At 30.5% G+C, this 26602-nt stretch overlaps 1 protein-coding gene across 1 annotated transcript in view; it reads left to right on the top strand.

Moving 5' to 3' along the window:
- The window catches only part of LOC142326697 (potassium channel, subfamily K, member 13-like), a 373350-nt gene that overhangs the window by 248766 nt on the left and 97982 nt on the right, over nt 1–26602 (top strand). Inside the window, exons 4-5 of the mRNA XM_075369323.1 lie at nt 16176–16368; nt 19063–19291. Coding sequence (XP_075225438.1) covers nt 16176–16368; nt 19063–19291 — 422 coding nt within the window. The remainder of the gene's footprint in view (nt 1–16175; nt 16369–19062; nt 19292–26602) is intronic.

Below are 26602 nucleotides of genomic sequence, written 5' to 3'. Positions count from 1 at the left end.
AATTAAATATTCCTTCAAAATGGAGTTTTCGTTAACCAAAGGGAAAACCCAATTAAATTCATGAATAAGCTTTCAGGATTAAAGTGAATGCTACAATGATGATTAATGAGTAAGGATTAAAGTGGATACGGTGGTAAATCATCGAACATAGTTTAACGATGACAACTACTTGATAGTTCTTAAATCTGTTTGTAGCCTACAAATGCCACCATTGGGAAAACATTGAGAATTTCGTTATTTCATGAAGGCTAGACAATTAATAAACTTCTACATCAGAACATCAGCAAAATGACTTCCTACCAGTCCTGGAGTCCAGGTAGGAACCTGGAACTCCTACCTGGACTTCCAGGTTCCTACCTGGACTTCCTTCCAGGACTTCCTCCTTCCTCCTACTGAAGGAGGTTGCTGTGCTACTTCCTCCAGTAGCACAGCAACCTGAAGTCGACTTAAAACTAGTGAATATATCCAACAAATCCGCATGAATTACTGCTTACATTAACATAAAAATGTTTTATAATGTTCCAAGGAATAATAGACACAACTGTTTATAGACCTCCAAAAATTACTTTCGACGTAACAATCATAAATAAGAACGTAAACAGATCTAGTTAACTTAAAAAAAAACGTTTCTTGAACATTTGCGAGTATTATTTCTTTAAAAACGATATTAAGTGGGAAGGATGGAAGGTGGAACAAAGAGCCGACCTACGCTGCTGTGTAAATATTTTCAGCGTATGAACTGGTTATGGTGAAACAAATTTGTTTACCGTAATTTGAATCAGCGTAGGTCAACATGCCCCAACACTTAGATCCGGTAAGAACTGGATAGATTTTAAAGTCTAGGGAGGTCAAGAAACCAAGTTAAACCAATGGATATGAAATTTTTAGTGATTCAGTTTAGAAAAACAAAACGAGGAGAATAAAATATGAACTGTGAATATCGATCTCCAATTTCTTGAAGAATAGAAAGAGTGAAAATTAAGATGACAAACACATAACAGGCAATAAATTTCAATTTCTTGAAATTTTATATTTCACAATAAAATAAACAAATATATTTGTTGTATTAAACGACTATTTTTAAATCCTTGTATGAAGTAAAGGAAGTATTGTGATTGCGAAAAATTTCGGTTTTTAGATTTCAACGGAAATATTCATTTAAATCATCCCTGTTCAATCCATTTTGACTAGTTTCGGCGTGACGTCTATACGTATGTATCTCCCATAACTCAAAAAACGATTAGCCATAGGATGTAGGAATTTTGGATTTAGGACTGTTGTAACATCCAGTTGTGCACCTCCCTTTTTGATTGCAATCGACTAGAAAAAAAGTGTCCAAAAAGCCCAAAATCAAAAAAAATTTGGATTTAAGAATTTTTCTGTAATAATAAGCCCTCATTGTGGCTTTTTCAACGATATATCATAAGTTGTTCTTATTTTCATTGATTTCAGAGTTACAGCCAAATAAAATTTTAATTAATAAAATATCTGGATCTTACAAGGGAAAGGCACATCGGCTTGAATCCGACTTCATCACGTTTTTTAATTTTTTTAAATTTAAATATATTGATTTATTAATAATTATTACTATTATTTGACAAAATTATTTATGATTTTAAAAAAATTACAATAAATTATGATTCAATAATAACAATAAAAAAAGAAAAAATATCAGAAATTACTAATGAAATAAAATTTCATGTACTTTTCATTTTAAAAAATATGTGTATGTAATTTAATAGGCGTACAAGGAATTCATGTAGTGTTCACATCAGATTTTTTTATTTTATCATTTTAAATTCTGATTTTAGCACAAGAAAATTAATAAAAAAGTACTGATAAGTTAGAATTTCTACTTAGTAAAAATCTTTATTGATTTCAAATTCTCCAGCCCTATTAAAAAAACTTCAAATTTAAAGGAGCTCTGCTTTATTCTATTACTATAAGCTGTTGTAAGCTACTATTAACATTTTGTATCAAATTTATTAAATATTATTTGTTGTAAGGCAGAGAGGCTGAATTTGTTTTAGAAAATCATAGGAAAAAAACTATACAAATTTCTCCTATTATCATAATTTAAATGACCTAAAATAATAATGTCAGTTTTCTTGATTCGTTAATTATACTTTATATCAGTACAGAACATATTTAAGCTTGTTTTAATATTTTTGAAGGTAGAATAATTGTGAATGATTAAATAAAAACAAAAATATATTGAAAAAAGCTGATTTTTGGTTTTGTACTGACTTGCAACTTTATAAACTTATATGTTGTTTCGACAGAAATTTGCATAGTCGTACATGATCATTTTTATCTATTCGTTTTGGTATAAATGAGTTCATAAGACCATAACACCAACGATGGTGAGAGTAGTTTTAAGAAAAGAGAAAAAACATCTTTTTTTAAACAAAGTTTTCTTATAACTGGTAATTATTTGGCCACTTTCCAACGAAAAGAAAAAAAACCGAGTAGAATAATTTGAGATTAACCTTTTAACAAAAATTAATTTTAATTCTCTATTTTCATGTTTTACTGGAAAAGTATTCTGATTATAAACTGCTTGTAATAACATTGATGTCATTTTTATTTTGGTTTAATTTAGTTTCTATACCGCGTACTGTAAAACAAACACGTTTACACAAGTTGTAGCTAAATATTTATGAAAAATAATGATGTAATTAGAGTATATATAAAAAAAGCCGACTAAGTATATTCGTATACCAAGTATACCAATAGTATACTCGGGAATGTTATGTAACGTTGCTTACTGAGGGTTTCGCCATCAAAAGGGTACTAATTAAGAGGTAAATTAAAAGTATGCAAGTAAAGAATTATGTAAAAACATTATTCGACTCGGAGTAGAATTTTAAGTTACGGTACCCATGGGAACTGTAGATACAATTTTAAGGGAATTCAGATTCCCTTGAAACTTGAATTTATTAAGGGATATAGATTCAAGGAAATAGGGATCTCACCATTCCCTTGATCAATTGCTATCAAAATTAAACGGCATCATTGACCCATATTTCCCATCCGTAAATACCACTCACCGTATCTCCCCATCCCTTGATCAATTGTAACCAGAATTAAATAGCATCTCTCACCCATATACAGAAATTATTGTACAAAACTTCAAAAAAATAGGTTAATTCAGTTTGAAAATACCAAGAAAAACAATAAATGACGAAAAAATCAAAACAATTAGACTTATTAACTCCCACTCTTATATGAGATTGCCAGAATGAATTACAAAAGTGACACTAATGTAATAGCATCATCTAATTAATACAAGAATGTGACTTGGGAGTCTAGAAACGATAATAAAATGTTTCCCCTCTCTCACCATTTTATGATTTTATGGTGGTTTGAACAAGACCAAATACCATCAAAAATTTAACTAATGGCCATTAAATTATGGGAAAAATATATCTAGTCTGTGTAAGATTTTGAGAAACGGATTCATAAGGTCTCTTTTTCCCTTACACGGATTGTGACCAAAATTAAATGTCAAGTCCTCATATGCAGAAATCATCACGCTAAATTTTATTCATAATAAATAAGTCTGAAGATACCAAGCAAAAATCATAAATACACACTACGCACGTACAAATATACCACATATATACGTCTTAAGTACGTACATACATCTTTTCAGAATTTTTAATGTTAAAATCGTGATTTTTTTTATTAGAGTGATCATGAAACAACAAAATTTGCAACGGAAACCTCCAAAATGTAAAATTAGACCCGATTAGCATTATTTCCCGTAATAGTACTAGAGGCGGTAGATATTTAATGCACACTGGAACGTAACGAGAGAACAAAATAAAGCACCAAATAACAGATGTTGCCTTCTTCTAGTTTCATTCTCCTACTATTAATATTCCAAACCCCGTTGATCTACTTCCTATCATTTTCTGCCAGTCTCCATAGTTATGTGTCAAGAACGCCTGCTATGTCAGCGCGAATAAAACAACATGCAGTGATTGAATTTTTAACAGTGGGAAAAATGAACACTAGTGAAAATTCATCGTTGTCTAAAATCCGTTTATAGTGGTGAAACTGTTGATCGAATTACTATGACTAGATAAGTAGTAAAATTTTGTACATTAGAAGCAGAACTTAAAAAACAAATTTAGTATAAATATTATTAATACATAAGCACAAATTTTAATACATACATATTACAACAGATGAATATTTACTTCCTTATACGAAGTAAAAGAAGTATTGTGATCACGAGAAATTTCGGTTTACAGATTTAAACGGAAATATCCATTTTGACCATCCCTGAATCCATTTTGACTAGTTTCGACGTGACGTACGTACGTATCTATGTCGCATAACTTAAAAACGATTAGCCGTAGGATGTTGAAATTTTGGATTTAGAACTGTTGTAACTCTAGTTGTGCACCTCCCCTTTTGATTGCAATCGACTGAACCAAAAGTGTCCAAAAAATCCCAAACTCCAAAAAAAATTGGTTTTTAGACTTTTTCTTAACTCCAGTAATAAGCCTTCATTGAGAGCTTTTCAACGATATATCATAAGCGGTACTTATCTTCATCGGTTCCAGAATTATAGCCTAATAAACTTTTAATTAATGAATTATTTTAATCTTATAAAGGGAAGGCACATCGATTCGAATCAGACTTCATCTCCGTTTTTTAACTTTTTTAATTATTAACCTCTGATTATAAAAGAAGTTTCACGATAAATAATAATTCAATAATAACAATAAAAGAATAAAAAAAATATGAAAAACTATCAGAAATTATTAATGAAATAAAATTTTATATACTTTTCATTTAAAAACAATGTGTATGTACAAGGAAGTCATGTGGTATCCACATCAGATTTTTTTTCAAATTAAAACAAAACGAATTAGAGAATCTTGTGTTATAAATTTTCATAAATCCCACGATCGACACTTCAGTCACGTAGCATATTTTCCATATCGAAACCATCTATCAGGAAACACGTAATATTTTCCTAAAACAAATTATTTTACATTCCGTTCATATAATTAGAAAGGTAGTATCTTAGAAAAATTTTCGTTTTAATATAAATTTTTATAATACAAGATTTATATACAGTATAATCTATATTGAAATTAACAAAAAAAAAAAAAAAAAAATGTAATATGGTATAACAACAGAGGGATATTTTGTTACATTTTCATCTTTTAATTACTTAATAAAATATTCCTGAGCATTAAATGAACAATAAATTAGTCGATCTGATTTCGGATTTTAATTAAGTGTTGTAAATCGAAACCGCCGCGCCCGTTACATTAAGCCTGCTAAAAATAATTAAAACAATACCATGTATAAAATGAACTTTTATAAACGTATATAAAATAAAATTGAGCATTTGTAGGATTAGAAAAAAAAAGACGTGCAGAATTAATACGTCTTCAACAGCTTCATATTGCACTGGAAATAGTGTGTGTGTGTGTGTGTGTGTGTGTGTGTGTGTGTGTGTGTGTGTGTGTGTGTATATATAGTTTAATTAAAATTAAAAGACCGATTGTCTCCCAAACATATCATTCTTAATTTATTACGGCTCCAGCGATGAATATATCCATCGCAAAAAATGGATCACGCTCTTACACTCAAATTTAGGGGTAATCGCAACCAATGGAAAAAATGGATTAATTTTCCAATTTAAATTCATTCTTATATCTGAACAAAGAACCTACTTATTTTACGCAAACGCTTTACAAGTTGCTTTATACGTTTTCTGATAATCTTTATGCTTAAAAGCGTTAAGTAACTGTAATAAATTGATTTCATCACTTTTCTATCATAAAAATTTTGTTTTGTTATTTAAATCTATCTGAAACAACTAGTTCTTTTAAAAAGCTGAACGATCAAAAAAATTATAAAAACTGCTTATTAATTAATCTGTTTTCATCATTCTCGCCCAATTTGGACTTTCTGAACTAAGACTTACCAATTATTATCGGTCGTATGATTATTCTCAATAATTTTAAATTGAATGATTATTTTTTTTTTAAAAAGTAACTATGTTTATTTTATATGCTGAATAAGAAAAAAATCTATATACTCGTAGTTATTAAAATATTAATAAAATACCGTTGTGATGGTATAAACCAACTGGTAATTGAAAAAATTAATTAATTAACAGATAAAGAGAAGGAAAGAACTGTAACGATCATGAGTAATAACACAAAATATATTCCTGTTGCTCATAATAAAAGAAATACTATTTTTTCGCTTATTTTGTTATTATTGCGTTTAGTAATACGATAAATCACATTTTCTTATCAAATTTTAATCTGCCAGCTATTTAACAACGCTGGTTTGTGTTTTTCTTTATTATTATATACGTTCACTTACTCAATTAATTAAAACGAACTTATTTTATTTTTAATATTACTCCTAATTGAAATACTAATTAATTGAAAAACAACCGGAAAACTGGGGATCAAAACACGTTTAATCTGATGACGAGAACAGTTCAGTTAATAGAGCACATTTTATATTTAGTTTTTTAGTCGGCTCAAATGGGCATAAAATCGAGTTACATTAAAAAGTAATATAAAATAAGGTTATTTTTGTTTTGTTTTCTTCAAATTTTTAAAGAAAAATGTTATTGATGAAATTATTAAGTTAACATTAAAATAAGTGGAGAAAAAATGAGTCCACCTTTGATTTTTATTACAAAAATGAAGTGTGTTGTAATATTGTAAATATTTGCAGTTTTCCATACATGGTATGGAAAACTGCAAATAGCGTTATTCAGCGGATATGTAAGTATATATGGATGTGCAATATTTATACTTTTAATGTAAAAAAAATATATCCATGCGTAAGAATACACGTGCGCGCACCCAAAGAGAGAGAGAGAGAAAAAGTGAGAGGGTGAAAGAGAGTTTGAATGTATGCAAACCGTAATAAAATTTAATATGAACTGTAAAGATCTATTTTTGATTTGCTATTTGTAATAGTTAAAATTCATCTAAGAATATTAAAAAGTTGTTTCCTTTAAAAAAGGAAAGAAACAGTTACAACACATCTGTAAATATGTTTTATAGCTCGACTGAAAATAAAAATTTATATATTTTTGTAGTTGTAAGTCCTTGTTGTAATATAATGTTTTAAATTTAGTTATAGCCAATAAATTATCTATATTCTTATTTCATTGGAAAGTATAAAAGATTAACTTCCTAAGAGTGAATAATACGCTTTACAGAAGATATAAGATTAGCTATAAAAATAGTATATAATAAAATGCTTTGACGGATACGAAAAAAAACCATTTTATTTTTTCTTGTTTCTAATAAATGAGTTTAGTAAAAATATGTATATAAGTTGTAAAGTAACCGATTTTAATTTCTGATTTTTGTAATATTACGTAATTATCGTATTTACTCCAGTAATCTGCACATAATGATTCATAAAGAGACCGTTTTGAAAATTGGTTGAGCGTATAAATTCACTTTCATAATTTCAATTCCTGAATCATTTTTTTTTTAAATTATGCTTACGATCGTACATAAGTTCGGAACAAATTCAGTTCAACTTTGTATACCTGTGATATATAAAACACAGATCGATTTATGAAAGAGGAAAAATTTATTACCGTATATTATACGGGTGATTCAAAAAGGACTTTAAAAGCGTTAAACATTAATTGAGATAATTTACAGATTCGGTTGAGGTCTTATTTCATAGCAAAACATATCACGATTTGCCTAACGTAGCCTCATTAGTGCCCAATTCGGCACCAGCGCTGTCACCAATATTGTTACAGATGGATACATTTACTGATGTGGAACGTGCTCGCTGTGTGTTTTTGTTTCACGATTTGCAGTCAGCAACTGCAGTTCAATCTAATTTTCGTAGACTATGGTAGAAAACCTTCTAGTAGGCATACAATTTACTCTTGGAACCAAACCTTCGTTGAGACAAGTTTATTTTTCTTTCAGAATGAACGGCCTGTTCTTCTTTCAGAAGTAAATGGTATCGATTATCTGGACATGCTTCAAGATTTTCTAATCCTCAGTTAAACGATGATGACCAAGATGGACGCCATAACTATCAAAAAGACGGAGCACTACTCATTACCGCCTAGATGTCCAAGATTTTCTTAATACTCGATTCCCAGGTCGGTGGATTGGTCGTGAAGATCCAATTGCATGGCCACCTTGTTCCACAGATTTGATCCCGCTAGATTTTTTGTTGTGGAGTTTCATTAAAAATCGGGTTTATATTCCGTCTTTGCTAGCTGCTCTTGTTGAGCTAAGACTTCAAATTAACGCCGCAGCTGCAGAGATAAAACCCGACTTACTGGCTACAGTCTAGAATGAAATCGACTTCAAGAAGGATTTCAGGACTTCAGAAGGATTGTAAGTCGAATTACAAATGGAAACCAAATCGAACAAAAGTGAATTTTGGGTGACAAATGTGATGTATTTTTCTATGAAATGCGTCCTGAACCAAGTCTGTAAGTGATCTCAATAATTTTTATATCCTTATAAAGTTCTGAAGTCCTTTTTGAATCACCCGTATTTAGAAAAGAAGACTCTACTTAAGGATGAAAGCTTTCCTGAATAAAATTATTGTTTGGGTAAGGATCGAACAAAAAGCAATAGGTTCACCTTTAGGGTTAAATATGTTTGGAAACTGCGACTTAAGAACCTCTGCTACGAAAAGTAATCATGTTTCTAGAAAACAGTATTCCATAGCGTCCGGCCGAAATCGTTAAAAGAAGATTGACTGTCGGAAAGTATAACCGTTGCACCATCAATATGAACATTTAATTTTATCCATCCTTTTTTATGCAGTTAGAAGAGGAACTTCCTATAAATCACATGTGACTAAAGAAAATGTTATTTATTTATTTTTTTTGTGACTGTTTAACTGTTAATAAACGGCCCTAAAACCGTGAAGCCATGAAGCAACCGGCCTAAAACTTTCATCAGAATATTCCTCCAACTGTCACCGTTGAAAATTTACTGACATATGAGATAAGTAGCCAAAGAAATTGAATTGCAATATTCTAATTAAATTTTAAAAGTCCATTGAAATAGATAAGAAATGAAATAAGGGAAAGCATCGTTTCCTGCAGTAGATAGAAAGCAAACAAGCATCTTTTATAATCACCAACCATCCAATACTTATTGTTTAAAAACATTTTAAACAGGTCTAAGGCCATACCACTTATACCGTAGCATTCCTATGTGCTCGATAATAAAGCTTATGAAGAACTTTTATTATTGTTCTTTAAATTTAAATGTATGTGATCTTTCATAATATTTTTCTTTCATTATACCTTGATCCGATATAAAAAGATGCAATGAAATTTCATATTATTTTTTTTAATTTGTACAGAATTTAATTTGCATTTCAACTGTCGTAGCGATTTTGAATGCAACGTTCATTTAAAAACGTTATTATTTTAATATTAATTAATTTTTCTTCAATTTAAGAAAAGAAGGCTTATCTTTTGAAAATTACTTGCCATAGTTCGCAAGTTTTGTTTACCGTTTCATCTTTGCAACTTAAATACCCCTATCACGCTGACCAGTTACAAAACATTTATTGATAATAAATTAAAAAGGTTTGAAAATATTTTCTATATTTTTAATACAATTATTGTATCAATTCCTAATACAGAGTTTATTCTTCAACTCTTCGATGTCAGCTAAAAAGAAACCGGTAATACTACCACAAGTTAAAAACATTGAGGAATTAATAAATCTTTGAATTTGTTAGATTAAATAAATTACAAAATTCTCACATTTTGAAAATGCAAATAAGAATGCTTGAAATACTATGCTTACTCGATAAATCTTTTAAGAAATCATATTTCCTATAATTACGAATTTTTTTATAAATAAAAATTGTGCCAATATTATAAAATTATTTTTGCGTAACCATTAATTTTAAAATGATTTATTTTCTATTATTGTTATTTTTTTTTATTAATCACGCTTACGTATATTTTAATAACCTTTTCTCTGCTAGTCTTCTTCAAAAGCCAGAGTTTTTCCATTTATTTGTAATAAGTGATATGTATTTTTAAATTTTTTAACTGTTTTTCTTGCATAATATTGTTACTAAGACATATTATGGCATATATTGAAATCCGATTTCCTCGTACTTTTATTCGATATCCCAATTAATAAGCTTGAAACAATTTTATTTTTAGTTTCTAGAAGACGGCGGCAACTTATGTTTTATACAACCACCATTCTACTGTTTTTTAAATCAGCTTACCAGTGTTCTCGGACGATAGATACGAAATTATTTTCACTTATTTCAAGAAATTCCGTGCAATTGTTTTGAAGTTATAAAGAACACACTTATACAGCACCACCCAAACAAATTCTTTCTCTCAAACAAAATTTTTCCTACAGTCTTAAGGAAAAAAAATAATAAATATAAGCGAGGTAAACTTAACAATACATGAGAGAAATGATTCATCGTCACTAAAAAAATAAATATTTTCCTTTTTTTCTGAAGAAAAATTGCCCTTTTTGTAGAATTTTTACGCCTGCATAGACACAGTTTCCTAGTAGAGTTAACATACAATGGAAAATCATATGACCCTTATATAATTTACTTCTTAAAAGCCGGGCCAAAAATGTTTCAATAATTTTTGTGACACACAACAATATTTTACTGCTTGGTCTCCGCATTACATGTAAAAAGAGATATATAGTGGTAAAACAGAAAGAAATAAAACAAAAAAAGAAAGTGAAAAGGGTTTTTTTTTGTAAGGGAGAAAGAAAAGTAGGACGAGTAATAGGGGGTGAGTGAAGGGTTTTCTTTATTGTAGTGAAAGTAACCAGAATAGTCCCTTACGTTTAGATTTACTTAAGAAACGACCTCTAAAAAGGACAAATCGCCACTTTACATCACCTAGATGTTCCTTTACCTTTATTGTAATTTTCATGCCTCACTTTTTATGTATGTAAAAACTAAGTATTATGTCCACAAAAGGAAAAACTGAATATTCATAACATTTTTACACGGATTTAATGCTTAATCGCCTTATTTTTATGAAAAACTTTAAAAAATATATACCTTTAATGATTTAAGTGAAATAAAACACACAACAGAACTAGAGCAAGTTGCATAAAATAACATCATATTTTTTTCTCTAGATCATTTTATCTTTCTCAACTTTTTTCTTTTCGTTATTTACGCGTTAAGAGATCATTTAGATATATAAAAATAAGATAAAAATACATAAAACTAAGTAAAGAGAGCTAACGCTCTTTATTCTTTCTTACATTTTATAATATTTTTACAATTTGCAGTACAATAAAAATTAATTTGATACATTCACAATAATATTTACATTACTTTTAAACGACCGTTCATAAAGATAACACAATAAACCTCTCATTCCTCGACACAGTAGAACTCAGACGCATACGCGGACTAAAATGTTTGGGGATAAAGAGAGATATGTGATTTTTTTGCCAGAAAAGATAACTGCGACACGACTTATTGGACCGAAGCCAATTTCCGGAGTTTGTATGATATTAACTATAATTACCGTCAAACAATGGGTCTCCGAGGAAGTTACTAAACAATCCAGCACTTATTACTTTCATAAATTTTTAAGGATTTTTTATGAACCCATAGTTATTATATGTACAGACAAAATATTTTAATTTATATTTTCTTAGGTTTGACAAGTTAATTATTATGTTTAGGATGAATTTTAATTCTTTGGGTCTTCGAGAGGATCCATCATGTCGATTACGTCAAAGGTTTAGCGAGACCAGAAGGAATTTACACCAGGAATCTTAAGCAATTTAAAGTCACAAAATTTAAAGTATCATTTTTAGAGTATCATCTTTTCTAAGTTATTTTAACTCGATAATAAGCCGGGTTCTAAGACTTGTCAAGGAAATAGAAATAATTTAACAGAACTGGAATGATAGTAATGCACCAAAAGATTTTTAGGCTGCGGTACGTAGTTATGTAGTCGCTCCTCGTTAAATCTAAAATCCAATTTAAGATAACAAAACATAATCTGTTTTATTATACGTTTATCCTATCTAAGATGAAGTGAATTTTTACATTGATCAGTTATTTCGTTATTCACGATTATATTTAATACGAAATACAATTTGTTGTATGGGTATGTTTTTTTATCACCGAACGAGAAATTTGTTTCTATACTACGTCCTAGACTGTACACAAATCGACGTTCCTCAGAATTGTATGACGTTCTTTCATATGAAAACTATGCGGTGTCATGAGCAACGTCTGGGTAAAGTTACCACAATGTGTGTATATATATATATGTTTAATTCAGGGAGAAAACTACGCTGGATCAGTACTCTAATTCTAAACCACGCTAGATCATCGGAAAGTACTGTAAAAATCAAAACATCACGATTGAGTTCTTTCTACCCGTTCATTTGTGTAATCCATTCGAAAATTCTCTCTTTTCTGTTTAGCCTCCGGGAACCAATCTAAGGTATTACTTCAGAGGATGAATGAGGATGATATGTATGAATTTAAATGCAGTATTGTACAGTCTCAGGTCGAACATTCCTAAGAAGTGTGGTTAATTGAAACCCAACCACCAAACAACACCGTTATCCCACGATCTATTCGAAAATTCTAAGATATCTTCTTCTGCAATACGGTTTCAATTATTATCGGTCACAGGAATTTCACTCTGTCAACTAATACGTCGGCAGCTAGATACGGCAATAATAATGTTATTAGATCGGAATAACTGTCCGCTGAAAGCGTATTCTGTAACTATTAAAAGAAACCGTGAATTTCAAGAACAACGTAAAAAAACTGTCGAAGATTTTTTCGCTCTCATACAATCTCAAACATCGGCATTTGAAGGTAAAGGTTTTATTCAATTCACGTTTAATCTTTACTCGAGTTCGTTTATCAAGAAAGTGGAAAAGAGTGTAAAGGTTGGGGAAAAAATAAATTTTTCATTTTTTCATGATATCTTTTCAATCTAGTACTCGTGATTACAATCCAAAAGCAGAAGATTTAAAAAAATAATTTACAGAACTTCACTTTTGCAAAATTTATTTTTACTACTTTTAGCACAGACAAAAAATATTTAGACAAAAGTTTAAATGATTCAATTATTTGTTCTTTTTTTGCGCAAAATATACCATTACTTAAGCGAAATAATGTTGCTGTGTAGCTGAGACAAGACAAAGTATTTCATCAAGTAAAAACACTTTAGGCAACTATCTCAAGGCAAAGGAATGACTTGCGTTGCGCTAACTAATGATACATCGTTTTCGTAACCGATTCCAAAATACCTCTTTCTCTCACACACACATTTACGCGCGTGCGCTTATTCTCACAAGTAATGTAAGATTCATTTATAACAGACACAGACATTTTATTACATCGCATTAGAAGATGGGTCTTCAAACGCAAGGTTTTTTTTCTAGTTTCCGAATAAAGTGGTTGTAAACAATTTCATTACTTTAACCATTAAGATGTAATGATAAACATATGTAGCATAAAATATATTTTCGAGGTACAATGCAGTGAGTATTGCCCAAAATTAAGCTAATACATTGAATGTCCAGTTAGATGTTAGATGTTTAGGATAATAATAAATAAATATAAGCTGTTTAAAACAACATCTAATTTTACTTATAAAGTAAATTATACAATAGTAACACAGAAGAAGTGCAATGAGTTACAAAAAATAAAAAGACAAAACTTTTTACTACGTAAGTAACATAAGTACACTATCTCATAAATTTTAAAAGAAAATTTTAAAATAAATGATATAAATTAATTATTTATTCTGATCGATACATAATAATACATTGTTATATAGATAGAACACGTTAAGAATGGGGGTAAATATGCTACTGTACGAGTTAAAAAAACGAAATGCCTCAAGCAATGCCTGAACAGATAAGGGATACCGTAGTAAAACCTTGATCAAAGCAACATCAGGAAATACATTATTATTAATCTTTAAAAATAAATGTTTATTTGTTTGTCCCGTACGCGTTCCTATACCATTCTTCTGATTGCGATGAAACTTTTGTGAGTTGTTATGCGCACCCCCGTGAAATATATTTCAAAAAATTGTATTTATGGTCCGATTTGGCTCCTATTCTGAATATCTATTTGTTACGTGAAAAGAAATATTTATGTAAAATATGGACCCGCTTGGTAGCACCCGGGTCGAGATATTTCGAAAAATTTTATTTATGCTCAGATTTGCCTCGTATTCAGAATATATATTAGTTACGTGAAAGAAATATTTTTGAAGAAAGGGATAAAAGGAAAAAGGGAATGAAGGGAAGAGGTAAAGATTAGAAAAGGGAAAGAGAGGAAAAAAGGTAAGGTTAAATTTTGTGATGTTCCATAATGTTCAGTTTTTTAATGTTTTATCATACTTTCATTTGTGTTCGTTTAGTCTACATATACACTCTTTGAGTGTATATGTATATCAAACTAAATAGCGAATTAATGATTGGCAACAAAAAACAAATAAACGAAATGATCAACTCCAACTTAGGGAGGATATTGTCCGACAATATCAGAGGAGTAATGAAGTAAAAGATAAGATTTTTTTGCAATTTATTAAAGATCGGGCATGAATGCCTTGTTGTATATGTTGTTCTTGAGGATCTATTTTCAGCCACTCTGTAGTTAACTTAAACAGAAATTGTAGAATAATTAAATAAAATTAAACTAGAAAATCCAAAAATAATACGATTTTAAAATATATTTTTCAATTAATATTACATAATCAGATGTTTCACCAAATTTATTGCATATATACATATGTAATAATGCCTATTAAATTACATATACCCATTTTTAAAAGTACATAAAATTTTATTTCATTAATAACTTTAACGTAATACAATTATAATTAATTAAAATTATAATAATTATAAAATTATAATTAATGACTAGTTAATTTAATTTAATGATTTTTCACACACGACATTTGATTTTTTTTATTATTATTATTATTGAATTATTATTTATTGTAAATTTTTTTTACAATCACGGGGTAATAATCATTAAATCAATATATTTAAATTAAAAAAGTTAAAAAAAATAAATTTAAAAAACAAACAGTAAATGAAGTCTGATTCAAACCGATGTGCCTTCCACTTAAAAAAATCCAAACATTTCATTAATTAAAACTTTATTTGGCTATAACTCTGGAACCAATGAAGATAAGTACCACTATATTGTTAAAAAGTTCTTAATGAGGGTTTAATGTAGTTAAGAAAAAGTCCAAAATCCGAATCTTTTGGGATTTTGGGCTTTTGGACAAGTTTGGTTCAGTCGATTGCAATTAAAAGGGGAGTACACAACTAGATGTTACAACAGCCTTAAATCCATAATTTCAATATCATACTCTTAATCGTTTTTGAGTTACGCGAGATACGCATATACATACGTACCGTACAGACGTAACGCCGAAACTAGTTAAAATTGATTCAGGGATAATGGATATTTCCGTTGAAATCTGAAAACCGAAAATTTCGGTTATGTTCAATAAAAACAGTAAATGTATTACTTAAATAAGACAACAGAATTTCATTAAATTTTTAGAATATTTGTTAATTTTTAAAATTCAATGTAATTTAAGATTTTATCAAAATCCATCAGTATTTTTTGAACTCTAATCGCTATAATCTTTTTTTACTTTTAACTTAAAATATTTAAAAATAAAATAATACTTCATTCAGTCTGATTCTCAAACAAATACTGAAATGAGTAAATTTTATTGCTAATTGGAGAAATACTAAAATTTCTTTATAAATACGGAATAAAGAAAATTTTGAGTTTTTAAAATATTTAGCTTAATCATTAAATACATTTTCCGCATTTCATTGTGTTTTTCTTCTTCCATCGTATCACCAATATCAGTACTTGAAATACAATTATAAATAAAATCTATAGTGTTAGCTCTCAACAACTGGAAAACAACAAACCTATTCGGGTATATTAAATAATAACTCCCTTTCAAATATAAATTATTGCATTTTAAATATCAATGCGAGTAAACTAATGGATCAAATTGAATTTTTTTTATATTCAACCGTTACAGATTATAAGTGAAATTATCAAACTTTGATAATATTCAATTATACTTTGCATAATCCTGTAAACTTTACGAATTTTTTCATTCTTTCCTGTAATAAAATATTATTTTACAGGCCTTACATCAGCATCACACAGAAGAAGAAGACAGCTTGGATGAATGGAAACCGAGCGTATATTGGGTAATGCTCTGTCTAGGTGTGGCTTCAATTTTAATAGCATGCTGTGCTTCCGCTTTTTATTGCCATCAAGAAAACTGGTCGTTTTTCGAGGCGATCTACTTCTGTTTTATTTCTTTTGCGACTATTGGTGAGTGTGTATGTTTTTAATCGCTAACATTTTTACTGTTCTAAACAAATATTGGCTTCCAATATAGATATAAAGCTAAGTTATGAAAGAACACCAATAAATAATACAACAACAATGCAAAGAATCAACAATGCGATGAATCATCAGGTTTGATGTTAAACAAGGATTATAGTATGTTTTTTGTTACATTAAATCTAATCAGTTTTTCGTTTAGTGTTATATCTAATAGTTTATAATAAGTAAATACGGCACAGTGTAAAATAAGAAGGAATATTCATGAAAACTGTCAGTCAATTCTGAAAGGAAATTAATGCGGTAAAACTTGTAAAATATAAAAGATAAAATTAATGTAATTATTTTACATTCGAGTAATAAAACGAAGACACTAAAGTAGGCCAAGAAATTACATTTGGAGTAAACTGTTAAAATTTGATGAAAAATGTCATTCTAGGATCTTCGGAAGGAAGATCAACCAATCTTTGCCCAATCAACCAATGTGGGCAAAGCTACATTGGTTGTTTTGTAGGTATCGGAAGTAATCATACAGCAACCAACATCGTTCTTCCGAGTAAATTCTAATGTTTGTCATACCCAAATTCTAATAGATTTGTTATCAACTAATCGCCCACTAGAATTGAGATATTGAAGGTTTCTCGCGTCTATTTTCAGTACCGGTAGTGTTAATTCTTAAGAGAAAAGTGTAAATCAGATACATCAATGATATCTATTCCATGCATTCTAGAATTACAGTGAAACAATTCCGACCATTCTTTCCGTTCTTTCTACCGTTAAATTCTGAATAATATAAAATTACTCTCAACGTTTGAAAAGCTTATTCTACGTGTAGGATGGTGATGGTGGATTGCTGCGACTTTTTTCTCCTGTTTAGCCTCCGGGAATCACCGGCAGGTATTACTTCAGATGATGATAAGTATATGTAAGTAACGTATAGTCTTGTACAGTTTCAGGTCGACCATTTCTGAGTCGTGTGGTCAATTGAAACCCAACCACCAAAGAACACCGGTATCTACGACCTTGTATTCAAACCCGAATAAAAGTAACTGCCTTTACTAGGATTTGAACGTTGGAACGCTCGACTTCGAAATCAGCTGATTTGAGAAGACGCGTTCACCACTAAACCAAGCCGGTGGGTCGGATCGCTGCGACTATTCTTGGTATCAATAACGTCCTTTCATAGTGTAATATCCCCTTCACTATGTTATTACCAGTCCTAACCCAACACTACTTCAGAGACTCCAGGTAGAGAATTACAGCGCATCTGTCTGCTTACATTTTATAAAATTTAACGATTAATAATATCTACCAAGTATATATTTTATGGTTATTGTATTATAAAAATCGATGGATTATCTTTCAGTTACAAGGTACGGATATTTATTAGGGATTCTTTAATATTTCTGAAAAATCATCGAGCTTCGTATCTTTGCCTTAATCCAGGTTCCAGTTTTACTGATTTACGGCAAAGCAAACTATTTATGACTATTAAATAAACTCATTTGTTATATAAAAATACATAATAAAAAAAAAGCAACTAGTGATTCGGTTCAAAAATGCAGTACATTTTAGTAGATAGCATATCATCCGATGTAAATAATATCACATATTATATTTACTAGGATGCAAATTAAAAATGAAGAAAAGTATTCCGTATTTCGATAGTATTAAGTCAATCAAGCCGGATATCTCTATACTTCAACTCAGAATAAAAAAAAACCACTACTAAAACAAAATTTTAGAATGAAACCTCAACTAATACGGAATAATTTTTCCAGATCATCAGATTATTTTATATTTTATTCACAATTTATAAACGTATAGTAATAATTCTATTTTCCATTAAATATATTCCTAAATTATTCCTTTCCAATTAACACCTCGCAGATAAAATAATTCCTATATTAATTTAAGAGATTCGTTATTAAAAGATAACTTAACTTTTTTGTGTTTATTTTATTCTTGATGAGTGACTCGACTTCGTGTCCCAAACAAGTCCTTATTAAATACAGAAAATAATGCTTAAACTTTCCAACATAAAATGTTATAAAACTTCTATCTATATTCAGTATAATTTTCAAAAGCATTTTATATTATAATCTGGAAATTCTGGCAATATTATTCCTGGTCTTACTGTAAAATTCAATTTTTAATGTTAATTTCGTTATCTAAATCTAGTTCTTGGTATATAATCCGTAATCCTTAAAGATATAGTTTTTTTATTATTTCTTAGATAATTAATAATTTTATATACAAATTTTTTTATTGATGAATTAATTTTCTACAAAGAAACTTTTGACTGGAAATATGAAAATGAAAATTTGGCCGGAAAACCTTGCCTGACCAGGACTCGAACCCGGAACCTGAGATGAAAGGTCAAAACGTTAACCTCTCCGCCATGGAGATCGGTAATTTTCAAACGTATATTTTCTACTGGTCAGTTATTTGAAAATATGACTATAACAGCGACAAGAAAAAGAAATTCTCCTAATTATTTTGTTTAATTACTACCAACTAACTTATTAGTGCTACTGAGTTTGAAGTGTAAAGAAGTTATCGCTGTAAATTTTTAAAACGCTACTCTTCTTGTTCATATAAATTAATTTAAATTATTATTAATTCGATAAGAAATAAATTAAGATTTATAGAAAGTTTTTATTACATTTGTTTGTTTTTTAGGTTTTGGAGATTACGTATCGACTCAAGAGCAAACTTATCCTTACGATTATGTATACAGAAGTATGAATTTTATATTTCTGGTGCTGGGATGTTGTTGCACATATTCCTTGTTTAATGTTACTTCGATTGTAATTAAACAAGCACTAAACTGGATGATTTTAAGGCTGGATTGTCGTTGTTGGGATAAAAAAAGCGAAGCCGGTAGAATGCTTCGAAGACATTCGCTCAGGTAATTGAATCTGTAGTCAATAAATATATTTATTTCTTACATAAGCAAATATTTATCTAAAATATTTCTTTTATGTAAATATTATCTAAAAAAAAGCACGCTGTTCGGATAATAATTAATTATTCGGGGAAGAGCAATAATATGAAAGAGAATACAAATTTTTCAAAAAACAAATTTAAATACTAATTAAAACGTTTTAATTTTAGAATTATTTTTTTTATAGTAGTCCTGTAAGCCGAATTTCAGTTATGTATCATACTACCCGGAGATAAGACCGGTGAATTTTTAAAGGTACTGTTTGCAATGTTTTTCTTTTTTTTTATAATACACAAAAATCTGTGTTTCGTGTCTAATAGAACGGTCTAGTAAAAAATTACCTGATATGATCAGCCATATTTTAAAATTGATCATACAACGATTCAAAACCTGGCTGCGTGTCTCATGATCATATTTTTGTCACTTATATTTATATATTTTTGGAAATTGTTAAATCCGTCATCGTAAAATTTTTAACGATCTTTTTTTTTTATTTAGAACTGACAAATGAAGTATGCTTACAGAGGGTTTCACGAATAATAACAATAAATTGTCTTAAAACTGGATGTTATCCAAAGTATTTCAGGTAATTTTCGAAAGTGATCTTACCTATACATTTTTAACATTTTTTAAAGTCAATGAACTTTTAGATTACTTTTATTTACAATTTTAATTTAGAACTTCGTAAAATACTTCAGGTTACTTTCTGTAATAGTTTTCAAAGAATTAAAAATATTTCAGTTTGTTTTCTTATTACACCTTCATGAAGTAAGATCTTTAAACGGAGTCTACTGTTTATTTTTTGTTTCAAACCACCGTATACCTAATTTAAGCCGCTCAACTGAGATATAAATTTGATATATATTTCGTTAAGATCAGGGGCATCCATTCTGGAGTTACAACTCTAAATACCAGCACACAAACAAGAAACGCAGCCGGGTAAAAATAAGTTCTTACTGGGCATTCTAGAGACGGCTGCAAGAGATCAATATTCCTAACTTACTCTGTATCTACATGTAATCTACAGATTTCACTTACTAGAAAATTTCTGAAACAGAATAAACTATGACTTTTGTTTAATCTTAACTAAGTTTCCAAGATTCAAAGAAGACATTTTTCTAGTAATAAGAGGAACCGAGGCGAAGCCGTGTGAACGGTTAATATACGGAAAAAAGTTAATCCAGACATCGATAGTGTGGACTGTCGATTAATCCGGATCGGTATGATCCGTTTTAGCAAATTCCTAACGATAGTGATGTGTAAAATATAATATATAAAAATAACTCTCCTTTAAATAACATACACCAAATTAATTGATTGGCCAATATTTAGGCGTAATGTAACACGTTATCGAAATATAATAACGTTTTTAAGTAAAATTGTAATTATTTCTCCACAAAAATCTACTGCTGTACTCAAAAACAAATTAATCGAGAAGAAGAATAAATTAAATCGATTTTTCAAAATATATTCGTAGAAGACCATATCTTTCACGTAAATTGTTATCGCCTTAGTTAAATATAATTTGATCGGACGATTTATAGATCCATCGAGAGGAGTTGTTTTTATAAACCACGATAATTTATCGTAATATAATGCGTAAAAAATTCGCCCCGATGCCTTTGTAAATCAATCGATGAAATCTGACGACGTGAAAAAAACACGTGTATATAATGTAAATAATGAATAGGATAGATAAAATACTGCGATACGATTTATAGAACATTGACTCTTATTTTCTACTATACAGTCGATTCCTGTTTTTATTTACAGTTTTGTTTCGATTTAATTTTTATTAATTTTTTATTTATTTATTTATATTTAACAGTTATTTAGGCAGAACAGTTATTTAGTTTTTTCTTTTATTTATAGCTTTTTCCTTATTTTTGTAAGCGAGTACGTGATTATTTGTTTCTTAATTTGTATGACTCAAGTAATTGAAACTCGGTAATCAACAATTAAAAAAATTAAATATAACAATAATTGTTACTTCGTTATACGAAGTAAAGAAGTATTGTTATCGCGAAAAATTTCGGTTTTCAGATTCCAATTAAAATATTCATTTTGATCATCCCTGAATCCATTTTGACTAGTTTCGGCGTGACGTCTGTACGTATGTATCTCGCATAACTCAAAAATGATTAGCCGCCGTAGGATGTTGAAATTTTGGAATTAGGGCTTTTGTAACATCTAGTTGTGCACCTCCCCTTTTGATTACAATCGACTGAACGAAAAGTGTTGAAAAAAAGCCCAAAATCCAAAGAAAATTAGATTTTGGACTTTTTTTAACTGCAGTATAAGCCCTAATCGAGAGCTTTTCAAGGATATATCATAAGTGGTGCTTATTTTCATCGGTTCCAGAGTTATAGCCAAATAGAAGTTTAATTAATGAAAACGTTTGATCTTACAAGGGGAAGGCACATCGGTTCGAATCCAACTTCATCTCCTTTTTTTAGCTTTCTTTTTTAATTTAAATATATTGATTTATTAGTAATTATTAATCTTTTATTGTAAAAAAAAAATTATTTAATATAAATAATAATTCAATAATAAAAAAAAGTAACAGAAGTTATTAATGAAAAATTTTTTTATGTATTTTTAAAAATGTTTATGTGTAATTTAATAGGCGTACAAGGAAGTCATGTAGTGTCTACATCAGATTATTTTTTTATAAAGAATTTATTTCTTGATCAGCATTTATAATATAAAAAAAAATATTGTTCCATGTACTACTACTGAGAAATTCTTGAGAAGAAAAAAGGAAATGAAAACACGATGAAAATAATCTGATAAATATTTAATAATAAAATGCATTTTAAATATCTGGCTGGAATAGATGAGCTAAACTTTTAATAAAAGTTAAGAGTTTTTATAGAACATCAATAATTTAAAAAAAAGAAACAAAAACATATTAAAACCAAGTATTGGAACAGAACAGTGCGTTGTAAAACAATTAAATTCCAATCTGTTAGATTAAGCATTTCAGTAGAAAATCCAATGGTACGACTCTTTTGAAAGCTCCTGTCCTTTCCCGTACAAATAATCCTATCCAGCTAACGTGGAATCTAAAATATTAGTTTAATCAATAAATTCTGTTTAAAAAAATAATTGTAATACACGTATTACAGTTATTTTTTAAGTAAATATAAATGCAGGTATAATAAACTGGATAATTTGAGAACTGAATTTCTAAAAGAACATCCTAGCTGTCCATAAAATTGTGTGGCATGTAGGAGCATCCTACTGAACTGTATCAAATTCTCTCTAACGGGTTAATAGCATTTTACTATTGAAACTCGTTAATCATTAATAATTTATCATGACATATATTAATATAAGAGTAGTATAAGTAAACAGACTGTCTTAATAAATGCGTCAGACGGTTGGATTTTGGATTTCCGGTTTTAGTTAAGATAGAAAGAATGTTGCATTGTTGTAATGATTTTTGAAAATAATATTGTTTTCAGCAGAGTTTTAGCTAGCTTTCAGTGTTGTATGTGTATAAACATGACCAGGACAACAGCAATTTCAAATTTTTTTGGAAATCCGCTAAAAATAGAAAGACTATATAAAGCGTTACATTCTGCGCGTATTCCTTCTTATATTCTGTGCAGTGTTAATCAGCTGATATTTTGAGGAAGACAATATCTTCTTTTATGCTTTCCACAAATTACTACCAGAAAATAGCTATTTCATTTGGTCCATCGCCAAAACATTATTATAAAACAGAAGTTTATTTTAAAAGTAGAAAACATCATTAATAATGAAATAAATAGACTGTCGTTAAGTCATTCAACCATTAGAGCGTGAAATACTGGAAGAATTCTTCCAGCAGGGAACATTATAAAAAATCAGATGGGACCTTAGGAATCGCAATGGTGAAGCGGAGCGAATTCTGGGAATTACACGTGCGCCCATAAAACAACCGGGAGATATAACACCACACAGTTACCTCGTTACAACAAAGATATATTACTTACTCCCTCTACGAGTATTACATTATTCTGTTTTCCAAAGAACTGTTTGTTTCTTTATTTCTAGGAAATAAAATAAAACCACATATTTACTTTGTAAATTTACTAGAAGGCGGTCAGTGAGATATATTCGTTAATGGAGTACGGAATGTGAGAAAAGAAGCGACACTTATTTTCAAAAAAAAATTCTAAATTTTGGCACCCTTAAGCGCATCAGAGTGCATCGGTTATCTAGGCTCAGTGATAATTAGTGATAAAGAGACGGTGACGTCTCTTTAAATCTTCTCTTCAGCTCGTCTTACTGGATTGTGGCTTGAATAAAAATAGTTTACCTTTTGCATCCATCGTACACTTCGTCATGTTATCAGTTGACCGCCAGCCGCATGCAAGAAAATTACAAAATTACTCAAACGGTGCCGTATATAAAACTTAAGATCGAGGTTAAAGTAGCGATTTTTTTCTATATTAAAACATGTCGAGTTAAAACTATTTGAAGCAAGTTAGTTATTTTTCTGCACATTTTCATCAGATTAACTTTTTATAAAATATCAGTTTATATGATTTTATAATAAGTACTAATTACTTAAATAGATTACAAATAAAATCATTAAAAATAACAAACATGATAAAATAAGCCTGCAGGATATTTTGGATACGATTACAATGTAATAGGTCAATAAAATAAAGCAAAATTATTAAAGATCGCCTACTGAATAACTCAAACTGTTACTACGATAAAAAATACGTTATTTTACTGCATATTTATTAACTTATGAAATATTTTTGTGATGAGATTACTCGTTAAATCATTTTTATAAACGTTTCAAAATAGATCTATTTTTTACGGAGTTAAACTATTAAAAATAGGCCAAAACACGATATGATAGAAACAGACTAAATTATACTAGTCTAAAACTACATTGTTTGGATAAGATTAGAACTAATAAAATAATACCATAGTGTAATAACTCAGTAATTTAAGAAAGTATAACTTTTCACATCATAATAACAAACATTTGCATGTATATATTTACAATTAAAATGCGTTAGGTCGATCGAATCCGCATTTGTTTTACAGTGCTGCATCACGATGAAGTAAATTACTTGGAGTAAGTGCTTTCTTATCGTATTGAATAGGTGATTAAAAAATAAGAAATGGGAAGATGATATGGATTTATCGTACTGTTAACTTTCCAAACCGGGTGTGTTTAAAAATCACGAAAATAAAATTTTCACCCATTATTTTTAACTTGGATAAAGGATTTGCAAAAGTCTTTGTATTAATTATGGGATAATATGTAAATTATTTTCGCGAGTTCGCGGCTAGATCAACCAAAATATTTGGTCATTACAAAGGAGGATGGAAATTCCTCGAGGGTGAGCTCTTTTCTCATCGCTCGGGAGATAACCAAATGCGCTGGAGGCCCTGTAAAAGAAATAAGGAAGACCTTCACGGGACTTCATGTTGAGACTGTAAATGATGCCCAGTCTCAAAAGATCCTAGGGCTTAAAAAGATTGGAGAACTGGCTGTACATGTCGATCCCCACGGTACGCTCAACACCTCAAGGGGTGTAGTAGTCTGTCGGGATCTTCTAAATTGCTCGGAGCAAGAAATTGTTGAGGAGTTGTCATCACAAGGAGTAATAGAGTGTCGCCGATTGAACATGAGGAGGAATGGCGAAGTCCTACCTTCAGCCTCTCATGTTCTCACATTTAACCGGCCTACATTGCCGGAGAAGATAAGAGCGGGGATACATCGTTTGGATGTGCGGGCATTTATCCCGCAGCCAATGCGATGCTTCAAATGTCAACGCTTTGGCCACACCGCTCTTAGATGTGAAAGACCGCAAATATGCGTGTGCGGTGAAGAGGTGCATGAAGGAGAGCCGTGTAAAGAGCCTCCTACATGTATCAACTGTAAAGGAGCACATTCTTGTAGATCAAGGAACTGTCCTGTCTACAAAGATGAAGTAGCTGTGCAGGAAGTAAAAACCCTGCAAAAGGTCAGCTACTTCGATGCAAAGAAGATTGTTAATGCCCGCAGGCCTACAGCAACGACAACCTATGCTCAGGCTGCGGCTGCTGTTCCTGCTCCTGCTCCAGTTGCTGTTGATGAGAGTGCAATCATCAACAAACTTGCACCTACCTTGGCTGGCTTAATTGAGAGGATAATTGAAAATAAAATGAAGCCTCTCAGCACTAAAGAACCTGTTAAGCCAAGAATAATTGTACAGCCTCCTAAAGACACATCTCCAAAACAGAAAGTCGCTCCAGTACAGAAGAAAACGGACACTAAACATGAAATCCAAGTCCGTCTTAGTGAGGTTTTAGTTGATGAAAAGAAAGTGACAGCTACAGAGTCTGTTATGGAGGCTCCCAAGCCTCCTGTATTATAAAATTTCACAGGGGGACGAGTGTCCCCCCTTCCTCAGGCGGTGACCGGTGCGACCCCCGTGTCTGAGGTCGGCTAAGTTGCCGCCCCACAATCGGCGCCTGTAACCGGTGCCGATCCATGCCTATCGTCGTCGGCGGGTTCGTGGTCTCCGATTCGGAGACCGGAAGCTTTACGGGCGACGACCTTCTCCACGAACACGATGCTGTTCGAAAGATGGAGAAAAAAAGGAAAAAAGGGTGGCCGAAAGGCAAACCCAGACAATAATTTAATTAAAAATTAGCGAGTCGATTGTACAATGGAACATCAATGGATGTTTTTCAAACATCCATGAGCACCAACGCTTGGTACATGATGTAGACCCGATTTGTATATGTCTGCAAGAAACGCATTTCCGCCGAAATGAAAATTTTTAATTAAAAGGATTCGATATATTTCGGCTAGATCAACCGCCAAATGTAAGTGTTAGAGGTGGAGTAGCCATATTAACATCGACCAGAGCTACCACCGAAGCGGTTGTTCTAAACACAAACCTACAAGCGGTCGCCGTTAGAATGAAGCGTCCGCTTCAGGTCACTCACTGTCTGCAGCATATACTTGACGAATTTTGATTGGAATAAGGATGACATAGCAAGACTAATTTCTGAGCTTCCCTCAACTGTATTACTGGTGGGTGACTTTAATGCTCATAATTCTCTCTGGGGATCGGATCGAGTAGATCCCCGCGGAAGAGAACTGGAAAGGTTCCTGATGAATTTAGAACATATTATTTTAAACGATGGATCAGGAACCTTTTGCAATGCCAGAGATGGATCGACGTCCTGTATAGATCTTGCACTTATAAGCGGATCGATAGCACCGAGATACAGCTTCCATGTCTTAGACGATTTCCATGGAAGCGATCATTT

The sequence above is a fragment of the Lycorma delicatula genome, chromosome 6 (assembly GCF_047948215.1).
Source record: "Lycorma delicatula isolate Av1 chromosome 6, ASM4794821v1, whole genome shotgun sequence".
Taxonomy (NCBI): domain Eukaryota; kingdom Metazoa; phylum Arthropoda; class Insecta; order Hemiptera; family Fulgoridae; genus Lycorma; species Lycorma delicatula.
This window is presented reverse-complemented; position numbering and strand designations above follow the sequence as displayed.